This window comes from Rhodnius prolixus, unplaced genomic scaffold (assembly GCF_049639745.1).
Source record: "Rhodnius prolixus isolate KJV_2025 unplaced genomic scaffold, Rpr scaffold_8, whole genome shotgun sequence".
In the NCBI taxonomy this organism is placed as follows: Eukaryota; Metazoa; Arthropoda; class Insecta; order Hemiptera; family Reduviidae; genus Rhodnius; species Rhodnius prolixus.
Genome location: NW_027411593.1, coordinates 7,803,949 through 7,816,808, shown reverse-complemented (window position 1 = coordinate 7,816,808; position 12,860 = coordinate 7,803,949). Strand labels below are relative to the sequence as shown.

At 36.0% G+C, this 12,860-nt stretch overlaps 1 protein-coding gene across 2 annotated transcripts in view; it reads right to left on the bottom strand.

The window, feature by feature from the left end:
• Positions 1–12,860, bottom strand: part of LOC141450795 (uncharacterized) — a 243,359-nt gene that overhangs the window by 19,350 nt on the left and 211,149 nt on the right. For both annotated transcript variants that reach the window (XM_074121603.1, XM_074121604.1), the window contains 2 exons: positions 3,371–3,601; positions 3,145–3,291 (listed from right to left, as the gene is read on the bottom strand). In XM_074121603.1, the coding sequence (XP_073977704.1) occupies positions 3,145–3,291; positions 3,371–3,601 (378 nt within the window). The remainder of the gene's footprint in view (positions 1–3,144; positions 3,292–3,370; positions 3,602–12,860) is intronic.

Here is a 12,860-nt window from a genome sequence, read left to right as displayed (position 1 = left end):
TCCCCTGAGAAGGAGATAAAAGCAATATAACTGATAAAAGTAATACGACCTTACAAAAAGGGGGAAGACCTGCCTACCACTTTGTACGAGTATAGGGTCCACTTTCAAACATCAAGGGGAACATGGGGGATGGACAGTTTACTGTACAAATTGAACAGACTTTATTAAGGAGTGGCAGGCAGCACTATGCGCCGCTATCTGGCCATGCGAACAGAGAATATAAAACAAGAGTAACCACGCATGTCCAACTCTCTCTCTCCTGGAGGATGTTACCTCCTAACAATAATTACATCCCAGTCTACCGGGATGGTATGCTGGGTAAAATGGACACGGGCTAGTTGAGCGAATCTGGAAATATAGATACAAGAAGGAGAAGAACAGGAGGAGGAGCAGCCGGTGCTGACCACGAGTAATTGTTTTACAGTTTACAAAGTTATCTCCGGGCATGGGCTTTGATCTATGACAAAGTGACAAGAATATTCCTGCAATATATGGGGGCCTCGGCGCGAGGGGGTGACGAGCGAGTGACGTCATACACATACACTCACACACTATCATATCAATAGTGCTCCTGTTTAAAATTACTGAGTCATTTCATTATGTTTCATTCCAGAATTGGGCGCAAATACTTTAAAATTGATCAAATCAATTTTCATAAGTTCGTATATAACATACGTATAATGGTCAAAATTATTTTGTAAAATTAAAATTTGAACGAAAATTTGGATAGGTCGACATTGCTGAATAATATATTTGATTTTATCCGGTCGTAGCACGCATGTTGATTGCATCCCTGACCGATTTCGGATTACCATCCGTGATCTGAAGGCAAAAAAATCATCTGCGGAATCACCTAGATTAGTGTAAGAAGGATACTTAAGTGAAGACGAAATCTCTGCACCAAACTAATTAATCTACTTCTGAGTATAGATAAAAGTCCGGAACTGGTCAGGAATACAATAAACTAAAACACTTCTTCCTTTACGTTAATTATTTTTTAAAAAAATTTATTTGGATTAAATTCTTTTTATTTTTTGGCATTTATTTTTGGTACAATCAGCGCGTTAGCGTTATAAGTAACAGTGATAACAGAGTAACAAATGATAAGGTAACTCTGTGGAGAAGAGTTACCCAGTGGTAACACTCTACAACATTAGACTGTTAGTCCTCTCTCTTCACTAAAGAGGAGATCACGAGGCCACCACTGTCTCTTAAGGCGTCTTCTCCGGGTCATCAGGAAGAGTTCTAGAATAAAGATTTTGAGCTAGAGGATTTATATGAGATTGCAGGCTGAAGTGGAGTTTTCTGTATCGTGTTTTCAGCAACTTGGATGACAAAAGGAATGTTAAGGTCACTATGTTTAGTCCAGGTTGGGAGACATAAAAATGGAGCATTTACTGTAGTTCGAAGTATTTTAGATTGAAGGAGATTGAATGCTTTGGAGATTTGTGCGTTTGGTTGATAAAAAATTAACAATTTGTTTATGTTCTTAAGAGCAATATAAGTAAAGATTATCCCTGTAAGTAAAATTAAAATATATTGGAGATTCAGAGACAGTTGACCAATCTGGACCATTCAGTAGACTGAGGATGAAATCAAATGAGGGGGAATTTCTCGCCAAAAACTTGTCAGGCAATATGTAGCAAGAAAAGGACAAACGGAAACCAAGTGGAAGGCATCTTCCGTCCTTATTTAGAACATCAACTTCCTTTAATGTCAATAGAAATGTTTCTGTAGACTTTCAAAGAGATTAAAAATAAAAAAAAAGGTACACAGAACTCTGCTTTCCGTTTCTTAAACTTTCCAGCAATTTATTATTTTATACTTATACTTTTTTTTCCGTCCTAATTCATAAAATAAAATCAAGTACAAAGCGAATGATAAAACGAAGCAGATTTGAAAGACTTTAAAGATTGACTAGAAGATTAGGTTGTTTTTTTTTTATCTTCCAGCAGCCCGGTGGAGGCTGTAAAAGAGTTTCCCAAGCCCTAATATACTCTAAGACTTTCATCTTATCGGATATGGCATTTCGTCAGAACTTTTTTAAATGAGTTCTAAAATAAAATGAACTCCTAAAAGCCGCCAATGAATGCTTCACTGATAGGATTCATTAATTTCTAAGTAAAAATGTATTCACAGTAAAAAGAAAATAAGAGATTGGTAAAAGATACCAAAGTGAATTTTTGGAAAATATGATAAATAGAGAAAAGTGCCGCTGTTTGCTCTCATTGGTTGATCAGAAAATGGTCTTTTCTTACACATAGTAAGAAGAAGATTTACTCGATCTAACAGTGTCAACTTTAGGTACTTGAATTTTCATCATAAATATGAATTATAGTTACGAGGTCCCCTAAGAACCTAAAAAAGGGAAACCGTCAATATATTGACGAAAAAATCAACTAAAACCGGAAATTGCTGTAACAACAGGTGGCATTGGTCAACAGAAGGGGTTTAAATAATTCACAAATCAAAGATAGGACAGTTGTATAAGGGTTGTCAAAAGTGGGTCCGAGCTGTTATTGTGCACGTGTCTACGTATATGGTTCATCACATTATGATGCTTGCTGGTTATCACGATATAAACTATAACTGACGAGGCCCGCAAAGCTAAGATCTATTGTGGGTACTGGGTTCGAGGGCTTGGATTTTATTTAATGGTTAATATGAGAATTGAGAGGTAAACTTGGTTTGCCAGTTGATTCCGTCTAGGGCGCCTAATTTGGCAGTTGTACGTAAAACCTGGCTGACAAAAATTGGCATTACTTTACTTTATTTGACAAAAACTGCACGAAAAAGTGTTAAGTTGTAGAAAAACACCCGATTTTTCTTGAAAATAATGAACACACTTTATTTGTTTGCAACAGAGCAAATCAATTAGATTTCGAGAGATCACTGTACCAAATTTGAACTGGTAGGAGATTGAAGTTCTGCCTTTATCTACCTAAAATATTAAGAAAAACCTCTCTACCAACGGTTTGTTCCCTTTCAAACATCTGGATAACCTCCATCACAGAGGATCAGACAAGAATAGTATTCCTCAAGTTATGGCACATTTAAAGCACTTCGTAACCACTAAAACTACCCGAAAATATTCTATCTTTTTTTTATAACTAAAAAGAAGTAATAGTTCAATGAGTTACTTACGGTTCTTTTGAGTCTGGAAACGGGCGACATATTGAGTCCAGCAATGATTGCCATAAGTGAATTAAAGTTCCCAATATTGAAGCACTCTCTGGCAGTCTCCACCCAAAATTCCACCACTCGTACTCTTTGTTTCTTACTTTTTATATGCTGGAAATTCAATTTACTCATCAATATTAATTAAAAAAATTAAATAATTCAAGGCTAAATTTAGATTAATGTAAAATACCTTGCAAACCTCTGTTGCAACAAAATAACTCAGTCTGTTAAACCAAGAAACATAGGATTCTAGATTTCTTGTTTGTTTCATATCCTTAAAGCTAGTCTCCAAAGCGGGACTCTCTTTGGCGAATGCCTGTACAAATTCTTCTGGTCCAATATAGGAGAGTCTCTCCAGCTCAATGTGGGTCAACTGTTGGGCAAGACTCACCGCCGAACCACATACCTCGCTCACCTCAGTCTAAAAACACAAAAATTCATGCATTTTAATTTAAAATGTAAATATCTTTGAAATAGGGCTGTAATTTATAGAATAGGTTTAGATAATTCTAGGTCCTAGGTACCACGATAGCCGAGCGGTTATACGAGGGTCGTTTGAAAAGTCCGTGCAAAGTCAGAGAGATAGCACCACTGGCGCGTATCGAGGTTATGTTTAGTTAGTAGCATCTCTTGGGAGAACACACACAAAGTTTCAGCCAGATCGGTCTATTTCTTTGTGTTTGGCATTCGTTTGAATCGAGGAAGTCGAGTGATTTTCAAAAAATGGACGAAAAAGAATTTCGTGTGTTGATTAAACACTACTTTATGAAAGGCAAAACGCCTCAGGAGACTAAAGAGAAGCTTGATAAACATTATGGTGACTCTGCACCTTCGATTAGCTCAGTTTATAAGTGGTTTCAAAATTTTCGGAGTGGCCATATGGGCACAAGTGACGCTGAACGTTCTGGACGCCCTGTTGAGGTTACTGCTCCAGAAATCATTGATAAAATCCATGATATGGTGATGGATGACAGAAGAGTGAAGGTGCGTGAGATTGCTAGTGCTGTGGGCATCTCGAATGAACGGGTACATAATATTTTGCATCAACATTTGGACATGACAAAGCTATCCGCAAGATGGGTGCCGCGATTGCTCACGCTTGACCAAAAACGAAATCGTGTGAAGTGTTGCAAGGACGGTTTGCAGCTGTTCCAGAAGAATCCGCAGGACTTTAAGCGTCGTTTCGTCACTGTGGATGAAACATGGATACATCACTACACTCCTGAGACCAAAGAACAATCTAAACAATGGGTTACCAAGGGGGAATCTGCGCTAAAAAAGGCGAAGACCGTTCCTTCGGCCGGAAAGATTATGGCGACTGTCTTTTGGGATTTGCAAGGAATAATCCTCATCGACTATCTGGAAAAGGGTAAAACTACTACAGGTGCATATTATTCATCGTTATTGGACCGTTTGAAAACCGAGCTGCAAGAAAAACGCCCACGATTGGCCCACAAAAAAGTCCTTTTCCATCACGACAACGCACCAGCTCACACCTCAGCAGTTGTGTTCGCAAAATTAATGGAAATAGGGTTCCAACTCGTTTCACATCCCCCCTATTCTCCAGACTTGGCTCCCTCGGACTACTATTTGTTCCCCAATATGAAGAAATGGCTGGCGGGAAAAAGATTTTATTCAAACGAGGAGGTGATGGCAGAAACGAATGGCTATTTTTTAGACTTGGACAAATCCTATTATTCGGAAGGGATCAACAAACTAGAGCAGCGTTGGACGAAGTCTATAAGCCTAAAAGGAGACTATGTTGAAAAATAAAAAAGGTTTACCCCCAAAAATTAAGTAGTTTTTATTTTTGCACGGACTTTTCAAACGACCCTCGTAGTCTAGACCAGCACAGCTAAGATATATTGCGGTGCTAGTCTATATTTCCAATGGTTTAATATGAGAAATTTACAGTAAAGTATAGTTAGCTAATCGCCACGATAGCCGAGCGGTTATAGGCTAGACCTGCACAGCTAAGATGTATTGCGGTACTAGTCTATATTCCCAATGTTTTATATGAGAAATTTACAGTAATGTATAGTTAGCTAATCGACACGATAGCCGAGCGGTCATAGGTTAGACCAGCATAGCTAAGATGTATTGCGGTACTAGCCTATATTTCCAATGGTTTAATATGAGAAATTTACAGTAAAGTATAGTTAGCTAATCGCCTCCGTCCACGGCACCTAATTTGGTAGATGGATGTCAAGCCTGCCTGTAAAAATAGGCAATTACTTTAATTTAGATAATTCCAGTACGTGAATAATAATTATGGAATATAATCTTGGAAAATCAGTAATCATTATAACTGGTTCTGTTCAAATGTTTCCCAAAGGGGGGCCACGATTCCCCCCTCCCAAAATAAAGTAAAGAAAAAACAAAGCATAAAACCAAAAAGAAGTTGTTATTTTTCATAATAATTAAGAAGAAAGAACTTTTGGTCCAGCCACTTTTTAATACCTTTCGTTTACTTTTCATTAATTCCTTCAGGGAAATTTTCTAGAGTTTTCCCTCCACCAGCAAACTTTTCAGCTTAGTTAGCCGATCTTACATTAAAATTGTTAATTCTCTATTCCGTCTCCCTTTATGGTCGCACATCCTATCTACTTTTCGTCCATTTATAATAAGCTTAATTCTTTAATACTTATCAAAAAAGGAAGTTGCAGGAGTAAGAGCCACAGTATAATTGCTTTAATCAGTTTTCTTGATGAAATACGTATTTTCAAAAAAAAAATACTTCAAACACTCTAATTGCAGCAACATGCCCACTGATCTATTAATATTAACACGCCTATTACTCTTATTTTTTTACGACCCTATATGGTTTAACAACTTCCATAAACAAGAAAATACTATTTCAAAACTGTGCTTAAGCTTGAGATTTTTTTAAAAAAAAGAAAGAAATGGGTTAAAAAATGTCTAGAGTATATTGTAGGCTTCAAAGTACAAATTAAACTGCTCTATAACGTAACCTTTTTTTCCTACAAATAGATTTTATAATGTTAAAAGTATGATCTAATAATGCCAGTAAATAAAAAAAAAAATTATCTTACAGCTAGAATTGCCGCGTTGTAGAGTTAATTTAATGGAAGACACGATTAGCAGAACAATCTACAAGAAATCTCTTAATACAGAAGAGTAGGTCTCAGTCTAAACAGAGCTTTTTAGTTTCTTCAGCCTTAACAAGAGCATTTTGTTCTGGGTTGGAGAACAAGCAGGTTGTATACGTAAAGGCAAACGATCTGTTGTACAACTTCAGTTGGTTCCAGACGATATGAACTACAAACAGGCCCCGTATGTAGGTAGAGCACTGTTGTACAACTTGGAAGTGTAACGTTACAAAAGCTGTCGAGTAAATGCATGTAGAGGCAAGTTGTTATTGGGGAGAATTGTTGAACTTTTTTAGGGGATTGATTCCGTTAATCTAAGGGCAAACAAAGATTATCGACAGAACTTATAAGAGGGTCGTTTGAAAAGTCCGTGCAAACTCAGAGAAATAGCACCACTGGCGCGTATCGAGGTTATGTTTAGTTAGTAGCATCTCTTGGAAGAACACACACCAAGTTTCAGCCAGATCGGTCTATTTCTTTGTGTATGGCATTCGTTTGAATCGAGGAAGTCGAGTGATTTTCAAGAAAATGGACGAAAAAGAATTTCGTGTGTTGATTAAACACTACTTTATGAAAGGCAAAACGCCTCAGGAGACTAAAGAGAAGCTTGAAAAACATTATGGTGACTCTGCACCTTCGATTAGAACAGTTTATAAGTGGTTTCAAAATTTTCGGAGTGGCCATATGGGCACAAGTGACGCTGAACGTTCTTGACGCCCTGTTGAGGTTACTACTCCAGAAATCATTGATAAAATCCATGATATGGTGATGGATGACAGAAGAGTGAAGGTGCGTGAGATTGCTAGTGCTGTGGGCATCTCGAATGAACGGGTACATAATATTTTGCATCAACATTTGGACATGACAAAGCTATCCGCAAGATGGGTGCCGCGATTGCTCACGCTTGACCAAAAACGAAATCGTGTGAAGTGTTGCAAGAACGGTTTGCAGCTGTTCCAGAAGAATCCACAGGACTTTAAGCGTCGTTTCGTCACTGTGGATGAAACATGGATACATCACTACACTCCTGAGACCAAAGAACAATCTTAACAATGGGTTACCAAGGGGGAATCTGCCCCAAAAAAGGCGAAGACCGTTCCATTGGCCGGAAAGATTATGGCGACTGTTTTTTGGGATTCGCAAGGAATAATCCTCATCGACTATCTGGAAAAGGGTAAAACTATTACAGGTGCATATTATTCATCGTTATTGGACCGTTTGAAAACCGAGCTGCAAGAAAAACGCCCACGATTGGCCCACAAAAAAGTGGTGCGTTAACCAGCTCACACCTCAGCAGTTGTGGTCGCAAAATTAATGGAAATAGGGTTCCAACTCGTTTCACATCCCCCTATTCTCCAGACTTGGCTCCCTCGGACTACTATTTATTCCCCAATATGAAGAAATGGCTGGCGGGAAAAAGATTTTATTCAAACGAGGAGGTGATTGCAGAAACGAATGGCTATTTTTCAAATGACTTGGACAAATCCTATTATTCGGAAGGGATCAACAAACTAGAGCAGCGTTGGACGAAGTGTATAAGCCTAAAAGGAGACTATGTTGAAAAATAAAAAAGGTTTACCCCAAAAAATTAAGTAGTTTTTATTTTTGCACGGACTTTTCAAACGACCCTCGTATTTATGAACAACAGTAATTTCTTTTACATTGTGGGTGTCGACAAACCAACCTTTAATGTAACACCCACAATGTAAAACAGATAGTTTTTAAATAAGAATAAGCCCTGAAGATGAACTAGTTCCCATGTTGAAAGCTTTGCAAATAATTATGACTGAAATAGGCAATATTCTTTCTTTCTTCTAGGGAGGTTATTTTGATTTTTATCTTTTTAAGTTTCATTAGATGAAATTTGAAATATTTAAATAAAGTAAATTCATTAAAAAAAATAAATAAAGTGTTCACATCAATGATTCTAAGTTTTAATAAAAGTTATTAACGATTTTCAAGCAGATTTTATTTCAACCTTCTCGCATGACGTTGTTATAGTGGAAGAGTTAACTAATAAAGCCTCTACAAATATGCAGATCATTAATGATTGTGTTATATCCAGTTAAGTAATTTATCTCTAACGAAGAGTACCTCTCGACACGGCAATGTGGAGGCTGTTATAAGCGACACTAACCTCTCTAGCAGAATCACAGTTCATTAATAACCACAAAATACTAAGTAAATTTACGTATACTATATGTATAAAAAAAAATATGTAACATTTAAATTACACTGATAAATATTGTTAAATTTGTTCAATATAAATACCTTTCAGGTTTGCATATCATTAATACGTACAGACAGGTGTATGAGGATTTACTTAAGAATTGGGTACCTTTAATAATCGAGAAGCCAATGTCTTCAAGAGATGATGAATTTAAGACGAGACCCACATATCCAAATGCTTCATTTGGTCATTTAGGCTAAATTATCATCGATAACGAACAAAGAACTGCAGTCCAAAATTGATTAGAAGGACAGTCATGTGCATAGCTTCTTCATTATGGATTGCATGAAGAGGTTACACTTGGTTGTGGTTACAATCAGGACATATTGTTATCCAAAGCCTTCTTGATTGGAAAGACTTTAATTACATGGCTGTATTATTTGTTAAAAGTTATTCTGTTCCTGTTCTTTAATAAGATCTTCGACTATGTGCATTATCTTTAATACATATATCTTCATTGGTTTTGTTACATTTCTTTGTCCATAATTTTAGGACTTCTGGAGTTGTAAGTTTGATTAAGCATTAAGAAGTGAAATTAAGTCTTGTTCACTTTTCTGAGGTATTGATGTTGTTTCATTCTTTCTTGAAATTATTTTGAAATGGGTCCACTTCCAGGTGAAAGTGCACGCGTTGCAGTTAATCTCGCTCAATAAACTAATGTTTATTTACCAGTGCGGGAGCCTAGCTTATAAATAAATGGTTAGATATTGAGGTGCAGTAGGAATGTACTTATTGGCGAGAATGTAGGAATGTTGTACTTTGCGATGTATTTGAGAAAAGGCAAGATTAGTTCATTTATAGGTCGATTATTGAACATCTCTTGCAAAAAATAAGTAAAACTTCATTCTTTTTAAATTAGCCCTTTAGACCAGTTAGTTTACCGTTTCCTAATAATATAAGTATTTTTAAGCTTAAAAAAACAAATTTTTTAAAACTACCCCATGTTGAGAACAGTAAAAGAAAAAAGAAATTCAAGACGAATCCATTAGTGAAATGGTTGTGCGGAAAAACTGATGAAAAGCAGAATGGTAAAAAGAACTTAGCTGTGACATATAAATGGTAGAAGAAATTGAAACAGCAAGAGCAAAAGACAAAAATGTTACTTGGGAGAATTTAATAAATCTTCATAAGAAAGAAGAAAGAAGAATATAAGGGTTTGAAATAGTAGAAAGGTAGAAAGAGAGCGATAAAGCAAAAAAAAAAAGAGGGAGATATTAAAGGGAAAAGTGGGTAAAATGTTTTGCACATATTTGATGAGTAGGGAAGTGTTAAAATGACAACCGAGATCTGACAATAAACTGACAGAACAATGACGACGTGACAACTAGATAACTGACATTTAACATCATTATTAATTTGCAAAACTTATAATTACTAAATCTTTGTAGTTTGTTCGTTGTTTTCTAATCTTTAGAACTGTGGGTATGTAAGCTTTTAGAATTACACATTCATATTGTTTTTGTTAACTTCTTTCTTTCGTTTTTTTAAAAAATTAATTAAGGTTTATCCTGATTCTAGAGTTTAGCTCGCTAAGTATACTTGGGATAAATAGATAAAACGGAAATTATTGTGGTATGGACATGACCTACCGCCCCCTGGGAGGCTGTGAAGAGGAAGAACTCGAGATAGTTGGAGAGGTTTCAGAAATTATGGCTGCGCGAGATTTATGAAAGAATGACGCCTATAAAAATGGATGTATCGTCACTTGGTGCAAGGAACCCTGATTAGGGAAATATCTTGAATGAGAAGAAGAAGGTTTTTTTTAACCTTTTTCTAACATTCAGGCCGTTTTGAACACTTAAACAGGTAAAAGAATGGAAATTACTGAAATAGAACAGGAGAGTTGCAAGGAACGTCAGTCAATAATTCAGGACAACCAGAATACAGACTAACTGGCACAGATTACGCAAGGAATTCGATTAAGAGTAAATCAAAAGGAAAACAGCTCTGGAAAGGTTCCCTCCAAAAAGTACTGTGAGTTGTCTGAAAAATGCACGGTTTTAACATTTCTTTCATTTAGTATTAAAGAAGGTTAAATGTGTAGCTGTACGCCTCGATAGCTGAGCGGTTGGAGGCAAGACCGCAAAGCTAAGATGTATTGCGGTACTAGTCTAAATTCCCAAAGGTTTATATGAGAAATATACAGTACAGTATAGTTAGCTAATCGTCTTCGTCCACGACAGTCGAGCGGTTATAGGCTAGACCCGCACAGCTAAGATGCATTGCGGTACTAGTCTATATTCCCAATGGTTTATATGAAAAGTTTACAGTAAAGTATAGTTAGCTAATCGTCACGATAGCCGAGCGGTTATAAGCAAGACCCGCACAGCTAAGATGCATTGCGGTACCAGTCTATATTCCCAATGGTTTATATGAGAAATATGCAGTAAAGTATAGTTAGCTAATCGTCCACGGCACCTAATTTGGTAGTTGGACGTAAAGCCTGCCTGATAAAATAGAGGTAATACTTTAGGCGTTACTTTACTTTTTTAAATGTGTTACTAAAAATACCCCCAAACAGAAATATCTCTAAATCGATATTTCTTTTTAAATAAAACTTTGTTTTAGAGCAGTTTCCAGGTAATGGTTTGCGTTTTAGGGGCTTCGGCTTCTTTGTAAGGTTATATTTCTATGCAATTGACAGGTTAAAAACCATATAGTGTCAGTTAAGAATTAAATATGACTCAAATCTTCGGAGTTTAGAGACTTTTTGCGAGTTAGGGTCTTGAAAATAAGGTTCTATTTCGAATAGTTGGAAGAGAGATAATAGTCGAGTGATTTTTTTTTATAACAAGCAATTATAAATCTTATATTATATATTTAGTAAAATAAAATTAACGATTGTAAAAAAAAGAAATGCAACTGTTTCTGACAGATTGGGAGAGAAAATATCGCTAGAGATATTGCGACGCTAGAAATCTTTCCTCTATTGAAATGTAATGATTAATTGTTACTCTAATGAACACGGCCCCCACAATCGCGTGCTCTTTACTACAACCGTCGACAACAAAGTTCTCTTCAACAAGGGTAGCAGGAGAAATGGGTGGGGATTGAAGATTATTTCCAATTTACAAGCAACAAGCAAAAGCGTTACTCGAGACTGGAAATGACATCAATTACTTAAGCACAGTAATTACAAAGTGCTGGGGATATCTCCTCTCAATATGGTGAATTTAGATTTTGCACCTAAAGTTATACGTATATATATGTATAATTTATTTAGTAATAAATAACTATAATCGCAAAGTTGTTATCAATGTAAAAACGTATTAATTTCTTTTTAGATTTCCAAAGAGCCTACGATTTTCGTCGTTTAATTAATCAACAGAATATATGATAAGCTCAATGCTGGATAATATCTTTGACCGGTTTCGGACTTCAATCCAATATCAGAGATATATTAATTAATTTGGATTAAGAGATTTTCGATTACACTTATGATTCCAACTAGCACAACAATTGCTGACTGAGTAGTAAGGAAGGCGTGCATGTCTGTTAGTCAAAATATTAATGAATCGTATGTGACTCGTATTCACTATCAAGTCTTCATTTCTTGGTTTTCCCCATAAATTAGAGTAGCTAGTTCCAGAGATTATAATGTTCGCAAAAGAAAGAGATTGGAGATATCTAAGATTGGAACAGTTTAGTAAGGAGTTAGAATATTTTAAAGTTCTTTCATTGATGTTTCCTCACCCGAATTAAACATTTGGATTACATAAATTATATAAAAAGTTTTAAACTAGCAAATAACAGCATCTCAGGAGATCTTCTTAAAAAAAGGCACCACGATAGCCGAGCGGTTATAGGCTAACCCGCACAGCTAAGATGTATTGCGGTACTAGTCTATATTCCCAATGGTTTATATGAGAAATTTACAATAAGTATAGTTAGCTAATCGCCACGATAGCTGAGCGGTTATAGGCTAGACCCACAAAGCTAAGATGTATTGCGGTACTAGTCTATATTCCCAATGTTTAATATGAGAAATTCACAGTAAAGTATAGTTAGCTAATCAGCTCCGTCCATAGCACCTAATTTAGTAGTTGGACGTAAAGCCTGTCTATAGAATTATGCATTTACTTTACTTTTATAAATTTTAAATAAAGAGCGAATCCCTATCATTTCGATATATTCAAGTCCCTTTACCCGTCAGAATGTACTTTAAGCGGACTGTCCATTTTGAGAAATGTTTTCTCATTTAATTTCATTCGCTTATATTTGAAAAATGAACTTAGCAGACTCGGAAAGAAATATCTATTTTCCACAACCACCTTAGACTTTTCTATTAAATCTTGAAAAGAATAAATAATGCTAAAAACCAAAGCAAAAGAAAAAACAAA